This window comes from Hemitrygon akajei, chromosome 3, assembly GCF_048418815.1.
Source record: "Hemitrygon akajei chromosome 3, sHemAka1.3, whole genome shotgun sequence".
Lineage (NCBI taxonomy): Eukaryota > Metazoa > Chordata > Chondrichthyes > Myliobatiformes > Dasyatidae > Hemitrygon > Hemitrygon akajei.
In genome coordinates this window covers 182,428,172-182,451,324 of record NC_133126.1, presented here as the reverse complement: position 1 = coordinate 182,451,324, position 23,153 = coordinate 182,428,172, and the positions used below count along the sequence as shown (strand labels likewise).

The window sequence follows — 23,153 nt, the reverse complement described above, 5'->3', positions numbered from 1 at the left end:
GACATGAAAGGGCATACAGGAGTAAGATAATTTAGCTAGTTGAGTGGTGTCACAGCAACAACTTGGCATTCAATGTCAGTAAGACGAAAGAGCTGATTGTGGACTTCAGGAAGGATAAAATCAGAGAACATGAACTAATCCTCAAAGAGGGATCAGAAATGGAGAGAGTGAGCAACTTCAAGTTCCCAGGTGTCAAGATCCCTAAGCTTCTAACCCAAACCTAACATATCAATGCAGTTATAAAGAAGGCAAGACAACAGCATATTTCATTATAAGTTTGAAGGGATTTGGTTTGTCAACAAAAAGACTCCAAAACTAATATAGATGTACTGTAAAGAACATTCTGACAAGCTGCTTCACTGTCTTATATAGGGGTGTGGGGGGGGGGGGGGGGTCGTGAATCCACAGGACTGAAAGAAGCTACAGAAAGTTGTAAAATTGGTCAGCTCCATCTTGGGATCTACCCTGCATAGTATCCAAGATATCTTCAAGAAGCAGAGCCTCAGAAAGGCAAGGTCCATTATTCTGGACCCCCATCACCCAGGACATGCCCTCTTCTCATTGTTACCCATCAGGAAGGAGATACAGAAGCCTGAAGACACACACTCAGTGATTCAGGAACAGCTTCTTCCCTCTGCCATTCGTTTCCTAAAAGGACATTGAACCCATGAATACTACCTCACTTTTTAAAAATTTATTATTTCTGTTTCTGCACTATTTTTAATCAATTCTATATATATATATACTTATTGCATTTGATTTACTATTTTTCTTTCTATATTATCATGTATTTCATTTTACTGCTACCGCTAAGTTAACAAATTTCACGACACGTGCCAGTGATAATAAACCTGATTCTGATTCTTGAAGATGTCCTCAGAGGTGGGGAGGGTTGTGCTCATGATAGAGCTGGTTGCATCTACAACATTCCAATCCTGTGCATTGGAGCCTCTACACCAGGCTGTGATGCAACTCGTCAGAAAGTCCTCCACAGTACATCCCGGCTAATGTTTCATACTGGTGCTTCTTAAAAGATGACTTCATAGTCTGGCACTGAGTGATGCATGGTAAAGTTAATCCTGGGCCATCCTGATAGACACTTTTCATTTCAGTTGAAATCAAAGGAACAGATTATTCTGTAATTCACATAACAATCACATTACTTAGCTTGGTCTGTGTTAGACTTACTTGAGGTCACCTAGTCCCAAATGGAAAACTTCATGCTTAGATAAAATTGTACCTAATATCCAAAAATTTGACACATTTCTGCAGTAACTAATTAGTATACCAGTTAAGCAAAATTTGTACCTGCATTGAGAGTAGGACAAGAAACCGTCCATTCAAAGTTAAAGGGCCCCGTGTTCCAGCCCTTACTCGATCTTTCCAAGTCGGTCCATCGTGAAGATGGATCCAGCCTAGCCCCCGGTATAGGTGGACAAGCTCCAAAACAATCCCTTTACAAATTTTCTCTGCTCCACTCTCTTAGACTCCATCTCGAACATGCCTCAATCTTGCTCTGTCTCTGTCTCACACCCACACCTTCGGATTAGCCTCCTCTATACTCGCCTCTTCATTGTTTGTGGTGATCGGTTACCACAATTTTCCACATAAAAAGTATTATCAGTATAGTCGTATTTCTTGCCTTGAAAACCACCAGTAAGCTGTCACCCACCTTCAGTGGTGCCATCTTAAACCAGAAATTTCAAACATTTTCCACAGATGACCAATGATACCAAACTCTATAGAAAATATGGTCTTACACCAATCCTTGAATGAGCTTCCTTGATTACTTTATTATACATTTAAATAACACTTTGGCTAAAAAAATGTCTTGTTATCGATCTAAAATTATCAATTAAAAGTTCTGACTTATGCCCACTGGTTCTGCCTCTATAATCCAGTTGCTCAATCTTTATCACCCTCTATAAAATACATCCTAGCCATATACTGGGAAAAAACTGATAAATAAACATTAATATTGCATCAATTATAATGTCCTGAACTAAAAATTAATTGACTTACGGGAACAAAAAATACAAGATTGAATTGCATTGTAATAGCTGTCTTAATTCATGTAACCTCCCATGGATGTTACATTCAAATATGCGGAAACTTTCTTCCGACGTGAATACGGTACAGGATTACCATCAATGGCCTTACATGATTGATTAGATTCATCAGATCAAATGCTAGCAAAGCAATTGGAAACTTAACTAGTTAGTAAATGTAGTAAATTAATAAATCTGGAAGACAAAACTAACATCGGTACTGTTGACCATGACTGTTTTGCAAAATTCATTATGAATCATGGGCAGCATTTGGGAGGGTATTTTGTCCCCAGTGCATTCTACTTTTAGGGGCCTCTTTGGTTCAGAGGTAGTTGGAGTATTCAAAAACAACAACCTTTGTCAGCAAGATCCAAATTTACACAATAAATATGTGTGTAATTCTTATATATTGTGTATCTAATTTGACTTAAATGCAGATGTGGCAGAAGAAGACCATTCTTTATTCAAGAAAGGCAAAAGTTTTACTCACAGGAGAGGGAAGAGAAATGAGCTAATAGTTCAAATCTTGATTATAGAGCTTTCATTGCGTTAGCTTAGTTCTCACAGACTTAACAGCATACAGTAACTGGAAGGCAGCTAAAGATAAATAAAAAGTGTGTGGATTTTTAGATAAATAATAGGAAATATCAGTGTTACATAGAAATCTACAGCACATTCCAGGCCCTTCGGCCCACAATGTTGTGCTGACCATCTAATCTATTCTAAAAGCTGCCTGGTATTTCCCTACCACATAGCCCTCTATTTTTTTAAGTTCCATGTACCCATCTAAGAGTCTCTTAAAAGACCCTATTCTATCTGCCTCTACCACCGTCGCTGGCAGTGCATTCCACATACCCTCCACTCTCAGTGAAAAGCTTACCTCCGACATCCCCTCTGTATCTACCTCCAAGCACCTTAAAACTATGACCCCTTGTGTTAGCCATATCAGCCCTGGGAAAAAGGCTCTGGCTATCCACACAATCAATGCCTCTCAACATCTTATACACCTCTATCAGGTCATCTCTCATCCTCCGTCGCTCCAAGGAGAAAAGGCCAAATTCACTCAGCGTATTCTCATAAGGCCTGCTCTCCAAACTAGGCAACAAAATAGTGTTAATTTTAACCAAATGTTCACAGTAATGCAAAATCACAAATGCACCTGAATCTCTACCAGCCTCATTAAGCTGGTCAGCTTAGAGTCAGATCACTAAAGGATTCAATGTTAAAGCTCAAAATCACATTAGAAATTCCATTTTTAATTGTCATTTCATTGGAGAATTCCTAAGATTGGAATTGTTTAGTATTCATTTTAGGCAAGATAGCTGGTGGATTTTTATGCTGTTTTTGAATCCAGCATGTAATTTATTATGTGTGATGTGAATTGATTTGTAAAGATGTTGTTTGGTTTTTTTTGGATATTGTGCTCTTAGGAAATGATTCTCAGCAAACAAATCCATCTGGGACCTATCAACCTGGAGCCTTACCACCTGAGACAGGTCCATCAGGAGCTTGTCCCCCTGGGAGTTACCTCCCTGGGGCCTATCCGCCTGGAGCCTGTCCACCTGGAATCTATTATGGCCCTCAGTTTCCTTACGAAGCCAAAGCAGAAAGTAATGCTCTGGTGATGCCAATGCCAGCTGGCGTCCCAAATTGCCCACCAGGCCTGGAGTATCTCACACAGGTAAATTAATGAAAACAGACTGTAAGAGCTTTTATACGTACATGGACAGGAAAAGACAAGTACCGTAAGGGCAAGTGTCGGCCCTTTGAAGAGACGGCAAGAAGAAATTATAATAAGGAACAAAGAAATAGCAGAGAAATTAAATTTACACCAGAGAGGTAAACCATTCTAGAGCAAGGGTGTAGGATATTTAGTCTGATCCTAAATTAATACTTGTCATTAGTAATCGTCGGGTAAATACAGGAAGCTAGGGAGTTAAGGGAAGGTTAGGCTGATATTCTGGAGTACATCCTCATCAGGAGGCAAAAAATGCAAGAAGTACTGGAACAGATTAGGTTGGATAAATCCCCAAACAGGATTTATCCCCGGATGTCAAGTAGAGCAAGGGCAATTAATAGAGATTTTTGCATATTCATTAGGCACGTGTAAGGTACCAGAGAACTAGAAGATAGATAAAGTGTCCCTTTTCTCAAAGAGTTAGGGACAATCCTGGAAAAGTTACAGGCTGGTGAGATTTCAGTCAGTGGTTGGAAGAATGTTGGAGGAGATCCTGAGGGCCAGGATTTCTGTTTCCGTGGAAAGGCAGGAGCTGATTAGGAGTCAGTTCAGCGTTGTTCAGGGGAGATCATGTCTCACATTTCTGACTTAGATTTTTGAGCAGATGGTGGGGAGGCTGAGTCCAGAGCCCTCTGCAGCTTCTTCTATATTGTGCACTAGACCTTCCTGTGGTGTGGTAGATGTTGCTTGAATGGACCTCAGTAAAGCTTTTGACAAGGTCTTTCAAAGAGGTCTGGTCCAGAATGTTGAATGTTGAGGCATGTCAGTGCACCTTTGGGTATCTTAACCCCAGAAAGTATGGAAGATTACAGTCTCCAATGCAGGTAAGTCTGCATTATTTTTTGAAAAAGACCCAAGGCAGGCAAATGGGGTAGTTTATGTGGGGTCCTTGGTCAGCAGGGATGAGATGGTATGAAGGACTTGTTTCCATGCTATTTTACTCTATAACTCTGTGGTGTTCTGTTTTGTTCTTTTAAGACTGTTGTGTTGAACATATGGCAAAACAATTATTTTGCGTAGATTAACTTTTGTGTATGCTCAAGAGACAGAAAAATAACCTTGACATTAATAGATTTAAAGTTTATTTCCCATTAACTAAAAAAAAAAGATTATTCAGCTTCTGTCCTGACTGCTGAGGTGTTGTGGCTGAGAGTTCCATTTTTAAGGTATAGCCCCACTACCACTACTGCAGATTTTACTTTCATCTCTGTTGCTTTGAGCAAGCTACTACCTTGAGCAAGGAATTAACGATGAAGCATTGGTCAAATTCCACTTGGAGAATTGTGAGCAGTTTTGGCTCCCTTATCTAAGAATGGATTTGTTGGCATTTGGAAAAAGTTAACATATGAGGCATGTTTGATGGCTCTGAGCCTGTACTCACTAGAGTTTGGAAGAATGAGATGGGATCTCCTTGAAAGGCCTAGATAGAGTGGATATGGAGAGAATGTTTCCTACAGTGAGGGAGTCTAGGATGGTAGGTCAAGTACGATGGCAGAACATGGTAGGTTAAATATGATGGCAGAATATAGTATTAATGGTAAGACTCTTGGCAGTGTGGAGGATCAGAGGGATCTTGGGGTCCGAGTCCATATGACACTCAAAGCAGCTGCGCAGGTTGACTCTGTGGTTAAGAAGGCGTATGGTGTATTGGCCTTCATTAATCATGGAATTGAATTTAGGAGCCGAGAGGTAATGTTGCAGCTATACAGTATAGGACCATGGTCAGACCCCACTTGGAGTACTGTGCTCAGTTCTGGTCGTCTCACTACAGGAAGGATGTGGAAGCCATAGAAAGGGTGCAGAGGAGATTTACAAGGATGTTGCCTGGATTGGGGAGAATGCCTTATGAGAATAGGTTGAGTGAACTCGGCCTTTTCTCCTTGGAGCGACGGAGAATAAGAGATGACCTGATAGAGGTGTATAAGATGATGAGAGACATTGATCATGTGGATAGTCAGAGGCTTTTTCCCAGGGCTGAAATGATTGCCATAAGAAGACACAGGTTTAAGGTGCTGGGGAGCAGATATAGAGGAGATGTCAGGGGTAAGTTTTTTATGCTGAGTAAAATGAGTAGAATGGGCTGTCAGCAACGGTGGTGGAGGCGGATACGATAGGGTCTTTTAAGAGACTTTTGGATAGGTACATGGAGCTTAGAAAAATAGATGGCTATGGGTAAACCTAGTAATTTCTAAGTTAGGGACATGTTCAGCATAACTTTGTGGGCCGAAGGGCCTGTATTGTGCTATAGGTTTTCTATGTTTCTATGTTTTTATGATCAGAGGGCACAGCCTCAGAATAGAAGGATATCCCTTTAGAACAGAGATGAGGAAACATTTCTTTAGCCAGAATGTAGTGAATCTGTGCAATTCTTTCCCTTAGATGGCTTTGGAGTTCAAGTCATTGGGTATATTTAAAGCAGAGGTTAAAAGATTCTTGATTTGTAGGGACGTCAATGGTTACAGGGAGAAGGCAGGAGAATGGGATCGAGAAAGATAATAAATCAGCCATGATGGAAGGCAGTGAAAAATCAATGGGACTAATGGCCTAATTCTGCTCCCATGTCTTCTGGACATGATATTCCTCCTGTCTTATGTATATCTGTATCATTGATATTATAATAATTGCACCAGGGTATATTACAGAAGAGGAAATAAAAGGTTTCAAATCTCCCAGACCATGGATTCTCTTGTACTCTGTCACACTGTTATGTGTAAACAAGCTCCTGTATTTAAATTTCTGAGCAATTTCACTACATGGCCACTGTACTGTGACACTTCTGGTAGGAACTCAGTGCAAATTTGAATCTATTTAAATTATTTCTGCTTTGAATCTGTTTTCATATCATTTTCACATATCAGATACCTGGCTGCACGAAACATCATAGGTAATGGGTATCATCCTCAGTCCTTTTGGGAATAAAGGAAAACGGTGACTCATAACAGATAATTTGTGCAGTAAACACCCACTGACAGTAACGGTGGCAGTGTTAACTCTACTGCAGTTGATTATCCATATGTTGCAAGTATTCATATTGATTATACAGGCGGAGCTGTTCATGTGTGAATGGCACCACAAGCGGTGATATTTTTTTTTGTTGATTGGAAAACCATAGAATGCTCATGTAATTCCATGTGACAAAGTAGCTATAGAAACCCAGCAAAACTGGTCCAAACAGAATGAAGGCAAACGGGGATAGTGCAGATAAGTATTTTATTCAGCATGAACGAAGTGGACCAAAAGGTTTGATGTAACACACACAAAATGCTTGAGGAACTCAATTTCATTAGGTCTGATTCTCGGCCCAAAACGTCAACTGTTTAGTCCTTTCCAATAGATACTGCCTGACCTGCTCAGTTCCTCCAGCATTTTGTATCAAAGGGTGTATTTAGATCTGTACAGCACTATGAATCAGTGAACCTTTGCAGAGAGCCATCTGTTAATCTCAATGATAATCTCAGTCTTTAAACACATACATATGTAGCTGAGTGTCAGAACATTCAGATATGGCCCTAGTTTGGAGAGAGAGACACTGAAGCGAGTCAGCAGTTCACAGACTTTAGTGCAATCTTTGGAGGATCCTAAGGGAAAGGAAAACAACAAACACTTGGCCAATGGGGCTATTAAATAAAACTATCAAACTGAAGTTAAGTTCCAACACTGCAGATGAAAGCAGTATCTACTAGTAAATGAATACCGCTTATTTCCGGCGTCAGTCGAAACAATCATCCCCTTTTTCAGACAAGGACAAAGGTAGTCAGGAAGTGTAACATTGCTGTGTTTTGCTTGAGTTTCGACAAGACTACTACAAAAAGAAGGGAATTAAATACTGCCATAATGAAACAGTAATTAATTGGAACATGCATATTCAGGAGCACCACAGAGCCTGACTGCAGGGCTGCATAGACCATGCAGCAGAGTCCGTGGTTGTGACAACAGACTTCAAATGGGTAGGATGGATTTCACTGTTTAAATCCAAGGTTCCTTTAGAAGTCAGGGACAAGAAAACTTGTTGTTTCACAATCCTTTTATTAAGAGTTGATAGAACAAATGGAAGTTGAAACAAACAAGTATAGAAGTCTACTACTTGAAGACGGGAAACTAAATAAAAGATGGTGTCTAGTTTTTCATCTTTTGACCATAAGCAATGACTGGTTAATTCAGATTTGGCCAATCACATGAGATTCCAAAGAACATTATCCTCTATGAACTCAAGGATAGAGCCTAAGTTTAACAAGACATCCATTCCAAGAAAAGGCTGTGAGACAACTCCTACCCAGAATTGCTTTTCTTGCAAGTGAGGACCAAGTTGCACCTCGACTGGCTCACTTTTGATTAAAGTAATTCTTTGTTGTGCACATTTACAGATATCAGGTCAATGACATTTTCCACCTCTGGACAATAGATTTTGTTGCCCATGTCAGATCTGCTCCTGTATCCAGTTAGAATTCCTCACATATATTTCCAATCCAGTATGCATCAATGGCAACCTCTCCTTGGATGTGGAGATCAACAGGCACATTGCGAAGGCTGCAGCAACTTCAATCTTGCCTGCCTCACCACACGAGTCTGGGAGAACTCCAAACTCTGTCAAGGCGAAGATCGCAGTGTATAACACTTGTGCCACCAGCACACAGCTGTACAGCAGGGAGACCTGGACAACATATGCTAAGCAGGAGCAAAGTCTCAACACCTGCCATTTAAGGAACCTTTGTCGCATCGAGAAAAAGTGTATCCAATGCTGAGGGTTCTTTCTCATGCTGGCCTCCCTAGTGTGTATCCTTTGCTCAGACAGCATAGGCTGCACTGGCTGGGCTATTGTGTACCACATGCAGGATGGCCACATCCCAAAAGACATCTTCTATGATGAGGTGGCTTCAGACAAGAAAACCACTGGCCACCCACAAGTGCACTACAAGAATGTCTACAAGCAGGACCTGAAGGCACAGGACATCATTCAGTCCTGGGGAGGAACTTGCAGCTAACTGCACCAGATGGAGAAGAACCTAAAACAACACCTTAAGTCAGGCTCAGAAAAATTCCCAGAATTGGCATAAGACAAATGGGCCCATACAAAGGAACGCTGCATCTTCAAAAGAGCTGAGACCACTTATAGATGTGACCTTTGCAATGGAGACTTCCGCTGTCGCATTGGTCTCATCAGCTACAAATAGTGCTGGACCAATAACGTAGATAGTTAGGGTGCAACATAGACCAACAGAAATGCTACATGGTTCCAAACAATTGGTTAATGCATAAGCCATCCAATTTTTGCCCTATCATTTCAAGCATGGTCTGCAAGGAATGGTCTATTCATTTGTTTGATAATGCTACCATAACTTCCACCATTGAATATTGAAACCATTTAATCAAATTTGGACTCCTGAACTTTGCAAAGCAGGGGATTCAACTTGCTGTTGAACTTATTTCTGTTGTTCATTTCATTTCTTCTGCCAACAATTTTTAACTCAATGCCCAATCTTACCACAGAAGTGATACCGTGAGCCTCAGACATGTTGCCGAGATTGCTGCGATCTAGTAGGTGACTCCGCTTTCTTTGGTCGGTTAGTTGGTGGTGGCTGTTGGACCATCAAATGTTTGGCCCTTGTGTAGTGATTTTAGAAGGACCTCAATATCTTGCTCCACTTGGTGGACAACTCACACTCAATCTCTATAAGTAACAAGATTCTCATTCCAGTTCAGGTTTGTCATTTTCACCAATTTACCAACTTCTGATTTCATGCCATCTGTAAAGGCTGATTTCAATGGCCCATATGTAGAATGCTCTGTGTTATCTTCATTAATGTCCAGAACTCCTGGTAATTTAACCATGGACCATATGTAGAATCCTCTATATTATCTTCATTAATGTCCAGAACTCCTGGTAATTTAACCATGGACCAAGTGTTGAATCCTCTATGTTATTTTCATTAATGTCTAAACTTCTGAGTAACTTAACCACGCTGTCTTCCTCATTTTCAGAAACATATTCGGAAACACTTTGCTTGCAGTCAGCCACTGCCCTCCAAGCTGTTCATGTTGGGGCCTGCTCTCCCAGCCATCTCCTAATAACATTCCAACCACCTCATTTATTTTGTTTATCATATCCCATGTCATCTTCACCTCTCTCACTCAACTGGCTAGTTTACTGGGAAGGCTACATAGTTGCTGAAATTTGGCTGCCATCATATGGGTCCTGCTGGGTATATATTCTTAATGCTTTGAAGCTCAGCTCATGTCTTCAATCTATTTTTTTAGGAGGAAGTATCTTCTTGGACCACCGATCAATCCTGTTTGTGTCTGATGGTTGATGGTAGACCAATTGTTTCCTTTCATAGGTTCCATTTTTCTGTTGATGAGTCTTCACTTCCTTAGTCTTTATTGGAGCAAGCCATTAAATAGTTGCCAACCCAACTTCTGTTCCACCACTGTCATCCTCATTTGAGTCCCTAGGGGCCACTGTAGAGTCTGTGTCATGTCCATCCTGTAATTCCTCAGAGTTCAGATGGTGTCGTGTGCCAAGAGCCTGTTCAACATAAGTGGTGTTCTGACATGTTTGAGAGGGCATGACTGCCCACTTGAGGTCCCAGCTGTGTCATCTGAAGCCAACTCGGTTCGCTTTGAAGTCCTGCTCATTTCACATCAAGCCATTGTTGTCTCATCTATTCAGTTAATACAGAAAGTTGCTCTTTAGAATTTTTACTGTCTTCATCACATTGTTTTTGTAGCTTATTGTGCATTTCTCTTCCTTTCCCTAGTCAAGTCAAGTCACTTTTTATTGTCATTTCGACCATAACTGTTGGTACAGTACATAGTAAAAATGAGACAATATTTTTCAGAACCATGGTGTTACATGCCACATTACAAAAACTAGAGCTATTTTGCTTTTAAATTGCAATGCAGCCGTCCTGAATCCTGATTTCCATCCAAAATTTGAAGCCACAATTCCAGAACATTTTTCTCAGATAGCAGAGGAACAGAGGACGTTCTTAACCCTTTTGTTGCACACTATAAATTCTCCACTTTGTCTTTGAATTTAACAAATTTAAACTTCAAAATAACTTCTTGCCAACTACGCAAGTTGATGGATTTCAATGTCTAAGTTAGGCATGAGGAACACTTATTGCTTCACTATCATTTTATTACGAGTTAGACCATAAGACATAGGAGCAGAATTAGGGCATTTAATCATGGCTGGTCCTTTTTTCCCCTCTCAGCCCTATTGCCTGGCCTTCTCCCTGTGACTTTTGATGCTGTATCCAATCAAGAACCTATCAAACTCTGCCTTAAATACACCCAATGACCTTGCCGACACAGCTGCCTGTGATAATAAATTCCACAAATTCACCACCCTCTGCTGAAAGAAAATTCTCCACACTCTGTTTTAAATAGATGTCCCTCTATTATGAGGCTGTGCCTCTTGTCCGAGAAACATCCTTTCCACTTCTACTTTGTCTAGGTTTTTTCAATATTCAATGAAATCTCCTCTCATCCTTCAAAATTCCACCGAACACAGACCCAGAACCATCAAACATTCCTCGCATGAAAACCTTTTCATTCCTGGAATCATCCTTGTGAAATTCCTCTAAACCCTTTCCAATGTCAGCACATCTTTTATTAGATGTGGAGCCCAAAACTGTTCACAATACTCAAGGCAATGTCTCACCAGTGCCTTATAAATCCTCAGCATCACATCCCTACTCTTGTATTCTAGACCTCTTGAAATGAATGCCAACATTGCAGTTGCCTTCCTCACCACTGACTAACTTCAAGTTAACCTTTAGCATGTTCTGCACAAGGATTCCCAAGTCCCTTTGCATCTCAGATTTTTGGATTTTCTCCCCATTTGGAAAATAGTCTGCACATTTATTTCTTCTACCAAAGTGCATGACCATACATTTTCCAACATTGTATTCCATTTGCCACTTTCTTGCCTATTCTCCAAATCTGTCTAAGTCCTTCTGCAGCCTACCTGTTTCCTCAACACTACCTGCCCCTCCACCAATCTTCATATCATCTGCAAACTTGGCAACAACGTCATCTATTCCATCAACTAAATCATTGGTATACAGCATAAAAAGAAGCGGTCCCAACACTGACCACTCTGCAACACCACTAGTCTCTGGCAGCGAACCGGGAAAGAATCCATTCATTCCAACTCAATGCTTCGTACAAATCAGCCAATGCTCTAACACCGCCAGTAACTTTCCTGTAATACCATGGGCTCTTAACTTGGTGAGAAGCCTCATATGTGTCACGTTGTCAAAAGCCTTCTGAAAGTCTAAATATACAGCATACACTGCATCCCCTTTATCTGTCCAACTTGTAATTTCCTCAAAGAATTCCAACAGGTTTATCAGTCAAGATTTTCTCTTAAGGAAACCATGCTGCCATTGTCCTATCTTATAATCTGTCACGAAGTATTTAATAACCTCATCCTTAACAATTGACTCCAACATCTTCTCAACCACTGAGATCAGGCTAACTGGTCTATAATTTCCTCCCTGCTGCCATCCTCCTTTTTAAAGAGGGGAGTGACATTTGCAATTTTCCAGTCCCCTGGCACCATGCTAGTCCAATGACTTTTCAAAGATCAATGCCTCCACTGTCTCTACCACTACCTCTTTCAGAACGCTAGCGTGCAGTTCATCTGGCCCGGGTGACTTATGTACACTTAGGTCTTTCAGCTTTTTGAGCATCTTCACCCTTGTAACAGTAACTGCACTCACTTCTCTTCCCTCACACCCTTCAACATCTGGCACACTACTGGTGTCTTCCACAGTGGACAGTGATGCAAAATACACATTTATGCCTTCTGCTATCTCCTTGTCCCCATTATTATTTCTCCAGCCTCATTTTCTAACAGTTCTAAATCCACTCTTGTCTCTCTTTTATTTTTTACATACTTTTAAAAGTTTTTACTATCCACTTTGATATTGTTTGCTAGTTCACTTTCATATTTCATCTTTTCCCTCTTTGTTGCTCTCTGCAGGTTTTTAAAAGCTTGCCAATCCTCTGTCTTCCTGACAAGTTCTGCTTTGTTGTATGCTTGCTCTTTTGTTTTTACATTAGCTTTGACTTCCCTCGTCAGCGAAGGTTGTACTATTTTGCCATTTGAGTATTTCTTTATTTTTGAAAATCATTTATCCTGCACCTTCCTCATTTTCCCCAGAAACTGATGCCATTGCTGCTCTGCTGTCATCCCTGCTAGAATCTTGTTCCAATTTACTTTGGCCATCTCCTCTCTCATACCATTGTAATTTCCTTCACTCCACTGAAATACTGCTACGTCAGACTTTCTCCCTATCAAAATTCTAGTTGAATTAAATCATATTGTAATCACTGCCTCCTAAAGGTTCTTTTACCTTAAGCTCCCTAATCACCTCTGGTTCATTACATAACACCCAATCCGGTATAATTGATCCCATGACAGGGTCAACGCCAATCTGCTCTAAAAAGCCATCTTGCAGGCATTCAACAAACTCACTCTCTTGAGATCTATTACCAACCTGATTTTCCCAACTGGCCTGCATGTTGAAATCTCCGATGACTATCATAACATTGCCCTTTTGACACATCTTTTCTACTTTTTGTTGTAATCTGTGGTCCACCTCCCAGCCTCTGTTGGGAGGCCTGTATACAACTGCCATCAGGGTTCTTTTACCTTTGCATTTTCTCAACTCAACTCACAAGGATTCAACATCTTCCGATTCTATGTCATATCTTTCTACTGATTTCATGTCATTCTCTACCAGCAGGGGCATGCCACCCCCACTGCCTACCTTCCTATCCCTCCAATACAATGTGTAACTGTGAACATTCAGCTCCCTACCACAACCATCCTTCAGCCATGATTCAGTAATGGTCATAACATCATACCTGACTATCTGTAAAAGTGCAACAAGATCATTCACCTTATTTCTTATATTCCGTGCATTGAGATATAACACTTTGAGTACTGCATTTACTTCCCTTTTTGATTCTGCATCACTAATGTACTGATATTCACCCTGCTGGTTGCAATTTTGTCCTATCATCTGCCTGCCCTTCCTGACAGTCTGACTACATGCTATCTTTGCTTTTTTACCATCTGTCCTATCCCGAGTCCCTTCACTCCGGTTCCAAACCCCCTGCCAAATTATTTTAAACCCTCCCCAGCCTTAACAAACCTGGCCGCAAGAATATTGTCTTCCCTCGGGTTCAGGTGCAACCCATCACTTTTGAGCAGGTCATACCTCCCCCAGAAGAGATCCAGTGATCCAAGAACCTGAAACCCTGCCCCTGCACCAGCTTCTCAACCGCATATTAATCTGCCAAATCATCCTGTTTCTACCCTCACTGGTGTGTGGCACAGACAGCAATCCAGAAATTACTACCCTAGAGGACCTGCTTTTCAGCTTTCTGCTAGCTCTCTAAATTCTCTTTTCAGGACCTCTTTGCTTTTCCTTCCTATGTCATTGGTACCAATGCTCTCACCCCCACCACCACTTCAAAACTCTGCGATAGGACCTGCCCCTGGCACCTGGGAGGTAACGTACAATTCGAGTGTCCCATTCACGTCCACAGAATCTCCTGTCTGTTCCCCTGACTATTGGGTCCCCTATCGCTATCACTTCCCGCTTCTCCCCCTTTCCCTTCTGCACCAAGTGCCAGTAACCTGGTCTCCATGGCTTTTCCCTAGGAGGTCATCCCCCACAACAGTATTCAAAGTGCTATACTTATTATTGAAGGGAATGGCCACAGGGGTGCTCTGCGCTGACTGCCTATTGACATTTCCATTTCTCCTGACAGTCACCCAGCTACTCGCCTCCTGCAACTTCGGGGTGACTACTTCCCTGTAACTCTGGTCGATGATCTCCTCATTCTCCTGTACAAGCCAAAGGTCATCCAGCTGCTGCTCCAGATCCCTAACAGGGTCTTCAGGGAGCTTCAGCTGGATACCCTTCATGCAGATATAGTTCCCTGAGAGACTCTGGGCCTCCCAAGATTCAACATCCGGTATGAAGAACACACAGTGGCCATTTACTACACTAGTTACAGTAAGAGAAAAGAAGGAACTTGAACAGAAACTTACCTAGAACCAATGCCTCTTCTAAGCTGAAGCCTCCTTTGAACCAAAGCCTGACACTCCTACTCACACCAGTGAATCTACTCCCAACAATGGCCGTCCCCTAGTCCCTTCTGTACTTTTAAACAAACATCATCGATCTGTGAGAAACCTCGTGGCTGTGGCCTGCTTCTGCCACTGATTGGGCTGCTGTTGATAGAACAAAGGGAAGTTGAAACGAACTGGGACAAATGTCTACTACTAGAAGAAAATCGAAAGAAAATATGGAGCCTAGCACAAAACAGCTACTTTTATACCCAAAAGATAAGAAAATTTCCCGGATAAGTGATGGAACAGACTAACCAGTGACTCCTCAAATACAATGCAGCAGCAAATTCAAAAGCCTAAAAGCCAGGGGGAAGAAACTGTTTCCCATCCTGACCGTTCTTGTTTTTATGCATCAGAGTCTCCTACCTGATGGTAGAAAGTCAAAGTGGATATAGTGGGATCCTTAATAATTCTAAGGGTCCTGCGTACACTGCGCTCCTGATAAATATCCCCAGTGGATGCTAGGGAGACCCCTGTGATCCCTATAAGGAATTGGTCAGATGGCACCTGGAGTATTGTGAGCAGATTTAGGCCCTTTTTCTAAGAAAGGATCTGCTAGCACTGGAGAGGGGCCAGAGGAGTTTCATAAGAATGATCCTGGGAATAAAAGGGTTAACATATTAAGCGTGTTTGGTGGTGCTGGGTCTGGACTCAATGGAGTTTAGAAGAATATTGGAGAATCTCATTGAAGCCTATCGAATATTGATAGGCCTTGATACAGCGACCTAGAGAGGATGTTTCCCATAGTGGGGGAGCCTAGAATCAGATTGCACAGTCTCAGAATAAAACGGAGATGAGGAGGAATTTCTTTAGCCAGTGGGTGGTGAATCTGTGGAATTCATTGCCACAAGCTGCCCAGGATGCCAAGTCATTGTGATTATTTAAAACAGAGGTTGATAGGTTCTTGATATGTAAGGGCATCAAAGTCTGTGGGGAGAAGGTAGGAGAATGAGGTTAACAGGGACAATAAATCAGCCATGGTGTAGTGGAGAAGACTCAATGGGTGAAAAGGCTTACACCTGCGCCTTTGTCTTATGCTTGATTCCTTAAATTTATCAATTCAGTTTGTACTGTCAAAACAAAATGATGAGAATGCCTTGTCACTAATCTGTTCTCTGCAGTGCAATTCTTTTGTAATTCATTTGATTTACAGGGATAATTAACATTATGTTTCTGTCACAGATCGATCAGCTTCTAGTTCATCAGCAGATGGAATTGCTGGAAGGTACGTTGTTATCAGGAGAAAGCAGGGAGTGAAACCAATCTTGCTCAATTGTAATAAACAGAATCTAGCAAATCAATGGACTGTTCTACATGGTGTAAGGTTTACTATAAGTTCACCCCAATTTCAATGTTGCCTGATCACAGATTGTGCTTTGTTTCCCTTCTGTTAGAATGACAAGTTCTCTTTATAGAGGATCCTTCATAGTAATCAATAATCCTTGATGGCTGTCTCTCTACTTAGGATGATTAATCATAGAATTATACAATTGTTTTTGAACAGAAGGATGTCACTTGGCTCACCGAGTGCCCTCGGAGCTTGTGGATATCCATAATCAGTCTGGAATATACTGAAAGTTAAATGAATGAAGTGTTGTTTTGAGCAAAAGAAGTGAGTGAGTGAAACAGAGATACAGAGACTGAGACAAAGACAGAGGCAAAGTGTGGACAACTTCACTCACCTCAACACTGAACTGATCACCGAACAAATCCTATAGACTCACCTTTACCGACTACTCGGGACAGTTAAACTAGTTTGGCAGGGGACTGGAACCACAGCACCCTGGGCCCTTCTGATTGTAAGAGGTTTAGAAGGGGCAGAAATTGTTAGGTGTGTGCAGCTGGGTTTCTTAAATCAATATGTAGATAGTCCAACAAGAGAGGGGGTGTACTAGACCTTGTGTTGGGTAATGAGCTTAGCCAAGTGACTGTAAGTAGAAAATGGAAAAGAATGTAAAGCTTAAATCAAACGCAGAGGGTTGTGGTTAAAGGGAAGTGGTTAGCACAATGCTTCACAGAGCAGACGTCTCGGGTTCAATTCCCACCTCTGCCTGTGAGGAGTTTGTAAACTCTCCTCGTGCCTCCATGGGCTTCTTCAATGTGTTCTGGTTTCCTTCCACCATCCAAAAACCTACTGGGTGGTAGGTTAACTGGTCATTGTAAATTGTCCCATGATTAGGCGATGATTAAATTGGGGGATTGCTGGATGGTGTGGCTCAAAGTGCCGGGAGGGCCAATTCCGCGCGGTATCTCAATAAAATAAATACAATAGAAATGGCGGATGGAGCTTAACCAAGCCAACTGTGAAGTTTTGCACCTTGGTAGGTCAAGTGTAAAAAGACAATACACAGTTAAGGGCAAGGTCCTGAAAAGTGATGATGGGCTAAGTGATCTTGGGGTCCAGGCTCATAGCTACTTGAAACTAGCTACACAGGTTGATATGGTGGTTAAGAAAGCATATTAGTTGAGGCAATGTGTTCAAAATTCAAGAAGTTATGCAGCTTTATAAACTCTAATTAGGTTACATCTGGATAATAGGATACAGTTTTGGTCATCCCATCATGGGAAGGATGTCAAGGCTCTGAAGAGGGTGCAGAAGAGGTTTAGCACGATATTGCCTGGACTAGAGAGCATGTGCTTTATCGTGAGGCTAGACAAATATGGATTGTTTTCTCTGGAGGTTAAGGGCAGATCTGATAGATGTTTAAAAGGTCATTAGAGGCATAGACAGAGTAGACAAACAATATCTTTTCCAAGGGTTGAAGTGTGTCATACCAGAGGACATGCTTTTAAGGTGAGAGAGGATAATTTCAAAGGAGATGTGACGGGCAAGTTTTTTAATAGATAATGGTGGGTGCCTGGGGTGGTGGTGGAGGCAGAAACATTAGAGACTCTTTAGGGATGCTTTGTAAGCACATGAATGTGAGAAAAATGGAAGGATGTGGATATTGAGTAGGCAGAAGAGATCATTTAGTTTGCCATCTGATTACTAATTTAATTGGTAGCACACAACATTGTGGGCCGAAGTGCCTGTTCTTTGTCTTGTGGTCTGTGACTCTACAACTGATGATCTCTGTATTATTTATTTATTATTTTTTATACTTATTTATGCAGTTTATCTTATTTTGCACATTGGCTGCTTGTCAGTCTTTGTGTGTAGTTTTTCATTGATTCTTTGTATTTCTTTGTCTTCTCCATGGATTGTCACCTTGTTGTGGTGGAGAAGCCTGTGTGGTCCTGAGATCCCAAGAGCGATGCCGTCTGGAGCTATGCTCCTGGTAGGATCACCCATGGTGGTAAGGTCGAGGGTGAGGTTCCGGACAAATAACAATCCAACCAAGACCTCAACGATGGAACAGGTGGATGAAGTTTTTCAAACTCAACGGCTGTGAAGGCGGATGAAGGCTGCAACAAATCCATCAGCTCCAATCGTTGTGGTTTCCATGCCATTGGAATCAGTTTGTTGATTTGTGAAGAATCATGTGCTTCTTGGAGTGCACCATCAAGTACACGTTAAACGAATACACGCACAGGCGTCTTTGCTCTGTGGGTCAACAGAACGAAAACCATCATCCTCGACCTTGAGGGATAGCCACGACGATGATTTCTTTGTTCTATTGTGAATACCTGCAGGAAAATTAATCTCAGGGCAGTGATATTTGATGACATTTACGTGCTTTGATAATAAAATTACTTTGAACGTTAACTGTGTTCCAACAACCAAATAAGAAAACTGGTTCAGCTCGTTCAATATTAACAATGTACACATATGTGTGCAATTCTTAAAGAAATACAATATAATAAGTTATATGCTCTATTCTTACAGTAGAGCAATCTCATTACCCCACTCTTTCCATGCACCCTGAAATATTTTTGCCTTCAAGTTCCAGTTCCCCTTTGAAAACCTTAATCAATTCTGTTTCCAACTGTTCTACAGACAGCGAATTCTGGAGTATAACTAATCTCTACATAAAAGAGTACTTTCTTCATGTTGTCCTTTTTCAGCCCTTGACATTGCCCTTCATGGTCTGAATCTCTTTCCCAGTGTAGAGGTGTCAAGTGAGATGTTTAAGGGGAAATGTTTAATGAAATGTTCAAGTGAAATGTGACGAGGAGCATCTTCACTTAGAGGGTGGTGAGAGCATGGGACGAGCTGCCAGGGGAAATGGTGGATATGGGTTTGGTTTCAACATTGAAGAGAAATTTGGACCGGTACACGGATGGAAGGGATATATGGACTTTTTGGAGGTCGATGGCATCAGGCAGATTAATCATTTGGCACAGACTAAGTGGGCCAAAGTGCTGTAGTGTTCTGTGATTCTGACTCTACAAGAGGACTGACATTTCAGGCATCATCATCATCATCATTATGTGCCATGTTGTATGACATGTGTGAACATGGTCTTCCATCTGTCTTTAATCTGCCTGTGGGGAACACCCCCATCACACTCTCATTCTTACTCTTTACCCTATCCATCACCATGATCGTTCTTGGCAAATTTTTCTACAGAAGTGGCTTGCCATTGCTTTCTTCAGGGGCAGTGTCTTTTCGAGACTGGTGACCCCAGCCATTGTCAATATTCTTCAAAGATTGTCTGCCTGATGTCAGTGATGGCATAACCAGAATTTGTGATATGTGCCAGCTGCTCATATGACCATCCACCACCTGCTCCCGTGACTACACATGATGCTGATCAGGAGGCTAAGCAAGTGCTACATCCTGCCCAAGAGTGGCTTGCAGACTAGAGAAGGGAAGGAGCACCTTTTACCTCCTTTTGTAGAGGTGTACCTCCATCTGCCACCCACATAAGACAGGTTTAAAGATGTGGTTATTTACACAGAGAATGGCAGGTGCCCAGAATGGGCTGCCTGGAAGACTGATAAGCTGTCACATCAGTAACTGAATATTAGACCATAAGACATAGGAGAGGAATTAGTCCATTCAGCCCATCGAGTAAGCTCTGCCATTCTACCATGGCTGATCCCAAATCCCACGCAACTCCATACACCTACCTTCTTGGAATATCCTTTGATGCCCTGACCCATCAGGGAACGATCAACTCCTGCCTTAAATAGACTTGGCCTCCACCGCAGTCTGTGGCAGAGCATTCCACAGATTCACTACTCTCTAGCTAAAACAATTCCTCCTTACCTCTGTTCTAAAAGGTCACCCCTCAATTTTGAGGCAGTGCCCTCTAGTTCTGGATACCCCCACCATAGGAAACATCCTCTCCATATCCACCTTATCTAGTCCTTTCAACATTTGGTAGGTTTCAATGAGATCCCCATGATTTCTCCATCCCTGAATTCTTCTATTCAGGGATGGAGGGATGTAGATAATGTGCAGGCTGAAGAAATTTTGGCATTGTGCTTGTCACAGATATTGTGGGCCAGTGGATCTATTCCTGTGATATGCTGTCTGTTTGGACCTTTGTGTCATATCTTTGAAACCATCCCCCCTCCTGGTCTTTGAAACATATTAAGTCAAATTACAAGATAATTACCAGTTCTACACCCCAGTCTATCAATTCCAAAACCTTAGACTAATCACAACACTTCTACGACAAATTCTCAGAATTGAAGTACAGTAACTACTCCCTGCTCATGGCTACTTGTTTACTGCTTGTTCACAGTACTAGTTCTGAGAAGTTGCATTAATTACCCTTGCAAATTACTTTGCATGGTTTAGCACTTCCATCCCTGCTTTGTTAGCTGTTTTGCTCTGATTGTTCTGACCTGCAAGAAAGCCTGCAGAACTGTATTTTTGGACATCTGATTATGATTACAACTTCCCATGGCAACAGCCTGTCAGCCACAGGCATGGAAGTGCACAAAAGAGACACTTAGCAGAGAGCTGGAGCTTGCTGTGATCCTCACTTATGCCAAGAATAAGCTCACCCGATAAGTCAGAACACTCTGAAGTTGAGGAGCCTCTGGAGTGTAGGATCGGATGGAATGGACACAGGCAGTCCATTGACAACAGAGTCAGGGGTCAAATGTCACTATTTGTCGTCAAGGTTATTCATCTCCCTGACTGGCTTGTCTCTAGATCCTTTGGGACTTCTGCCCAGTGGCATTAGATGGATAACTAAACTGGGCTGGCAGTTGTAGGCAGCTATAACTGCACTTCAGTTGTCTTCCAAACAGTACAAGGAATTGTTGATTGCATGCAGTTAATCAGAATCAAGTTTATTATCACCGACTTATATGACATGAAATTTGTTGTTTTATGGAAGCAGAACAGTTAGTGCAAAGACATTAAATCATTATGAATTACGAAATAAACTCCTTACAGACAACATCAGGAATCGACACGTACAACACGCTGGAGGATCTCAGCAGGTCGGACAGCAGCCATGGAAATGAGCAGTCAACGTTTCAGGCCGAGACCCTTCGTCAGGACTCAGGAATCGAACCCTGACATTATAGCTGGCTGCTCTAAAGCGATTGCACTAACCACCATGCTGCTGTGCCACCCCTTATATCTATATGGGTTGTGTAAACCACAGATATCTTCTGTGGTTTACACAGCTGAGGTCTTCTGGACAGAGGTTGGATTGCTTTGTGCCCGCCATCACAAACCCCTGGCTATCTGCCACCATTTGCTCCACCACCTTCACCACTTACGAAGTTTCTGCATTCAGATGAAAACCGGATGGCAATCTCCTCCAACAAGGGAGCAGCTGAACTACTGCATAGTCTGCTGTATCCTATGAAGGTACACAATCATATCTACAGGAGAAGTTGGAGTGGGACTAAGGCAGTTAGCCCTTCGAGCCTGCAAGATCATGGCTGACTATATACTCCAACAGCATTATAGTATCTTGACAATAGCTCACTTGATTTCTCTAATATTAAGAGTCAGTGACAATCCCTGTGGTCAGCCAAATACTGCTTTCATCTGCCTTGTCAAAACCTTACAAACTCTTAAAGATCTCAAAGTCAGAGTAAATTTATTATCAAAGTATGTACATGTGTGTCACCACATACTACTGTGACATTCATTTTCTTGCAGATATTCACAGTAGAACAAAGAAATACAATATGTTCAATGAAAATCTGCACACATAGGCTGACAACCTGATAATGTGCAAGAGAAGGTAAATTGCGAAAATGCAACAAACAAATAAATAAATAAATAATACTAAAGACATGAGTTGCGGAGTCCTTGAAAGTAGGTTGATAGGTTGTGGAGTCAGTTCAGTGTTGAGGTGAGTGAAGTTATCCACATTGGTTTAGGAATCTGCTGGTTGAAGGGTAATTTTGATGGAAACTTCTCCATGTGCTCCATTGTCAATAATTTCAAAGCTATCTTTTAATTGCTGGTTTTAAGAGTAATGAACTGTAAATGCCATCCCACCTCTCATACTTCCTGCTAAAAGCCACAGACTTTTAAAGTACCATCATCCCATTATTACTTGGTCTTCTTTCTTGATTATTTACTGCACTAGGGAGGGTCTAATTTATCTTTTATCTTGGTTTCCTCATTGACAGATTTAAATACCCCCTGTTTCTTCCACCCTGTTTACTTTAGCCTTAACTGGATTTGAGACCAACAACAAATTCCAAATTAAGAATAGTCTCGGACAGCAGGTCTACTTTGCTGCTGAAGAGAATGACTTCTGCACTCGGAACTGCTGTGGAAATATGCGCCCCTTTGACATGAAGATCGTTAACACACTTGGGCAACCAGTCATGAATCTGTACCGGCCCTTGAAATGCACTGGCTGTTGTTGTCCCTGCTGTCTGCAGGAGGTTAGTGAGTAGAAACGTATTGCATGTGCTGGTTCTGTAAGGGGTTTCAACTATTTTTACACCAACTAACTTCACAGAGTGCTGTTTATAACGGCAATAAAATATCAATATATTCTTTTCCTGAGTTCTCACTATTTCCAAATCTCTTTATAGTTCTCCCTACTGCTCTGCTTGATCCATTTTCTCCACCATTAAAAAAGTCTGGAACCGGAAATTGAAATTTATAATAGCATACGTGAAATGAGGATCAGAATCGGCATTTGTTGTGAAATTCATGAAAGAGACTGCTGATGCTGGAATCTGGAGCAATGCACAAAAAGCTAGTGGAACTCAGCTCTAGATTCCTCTCCTATCAAACACCGTGATCTTCAGCCCTTTGTCATTACCATCCACAATCTCCTGGTTTCTGTTACTATTACCACTCTCCCCTCCCTCATCTGCCTATCACCCCTCCTTTCCT

General features: G+C 41.7%; 1 protein-coding gene across 2 annotated transcripts in view; it reads left to right on the top strand.

The window, feature by feature from the left end:
- The window catches only part of LOC140725707 (phospholipid scramblase 1-like), a 66,163-nt gene that overhangs the window by 24,097 nt on the left and 18,913 nt on the right, over window positions 1-23,153 (top strand). For both annotated transcript variants that reach the window (XM_073041547.1, XM_073041548.1), the window contains exons 3-5: window positions 3,479-3,729; window positions 16,121-16,163; window positions 22,473-22,693. In XM_073041547.1, the coding sequence (XP_072897648.1) occupies window positions 3,479-3,729; window positions 16,121-16,163; window positions 22,473-22,693 (515 nt within the window). The remainder of the gene's footprint in view (window positions 1-3,478; window positions 3,730-16,120; window positions 16,164-22,472; window positions 22,694-23,153) is intronic.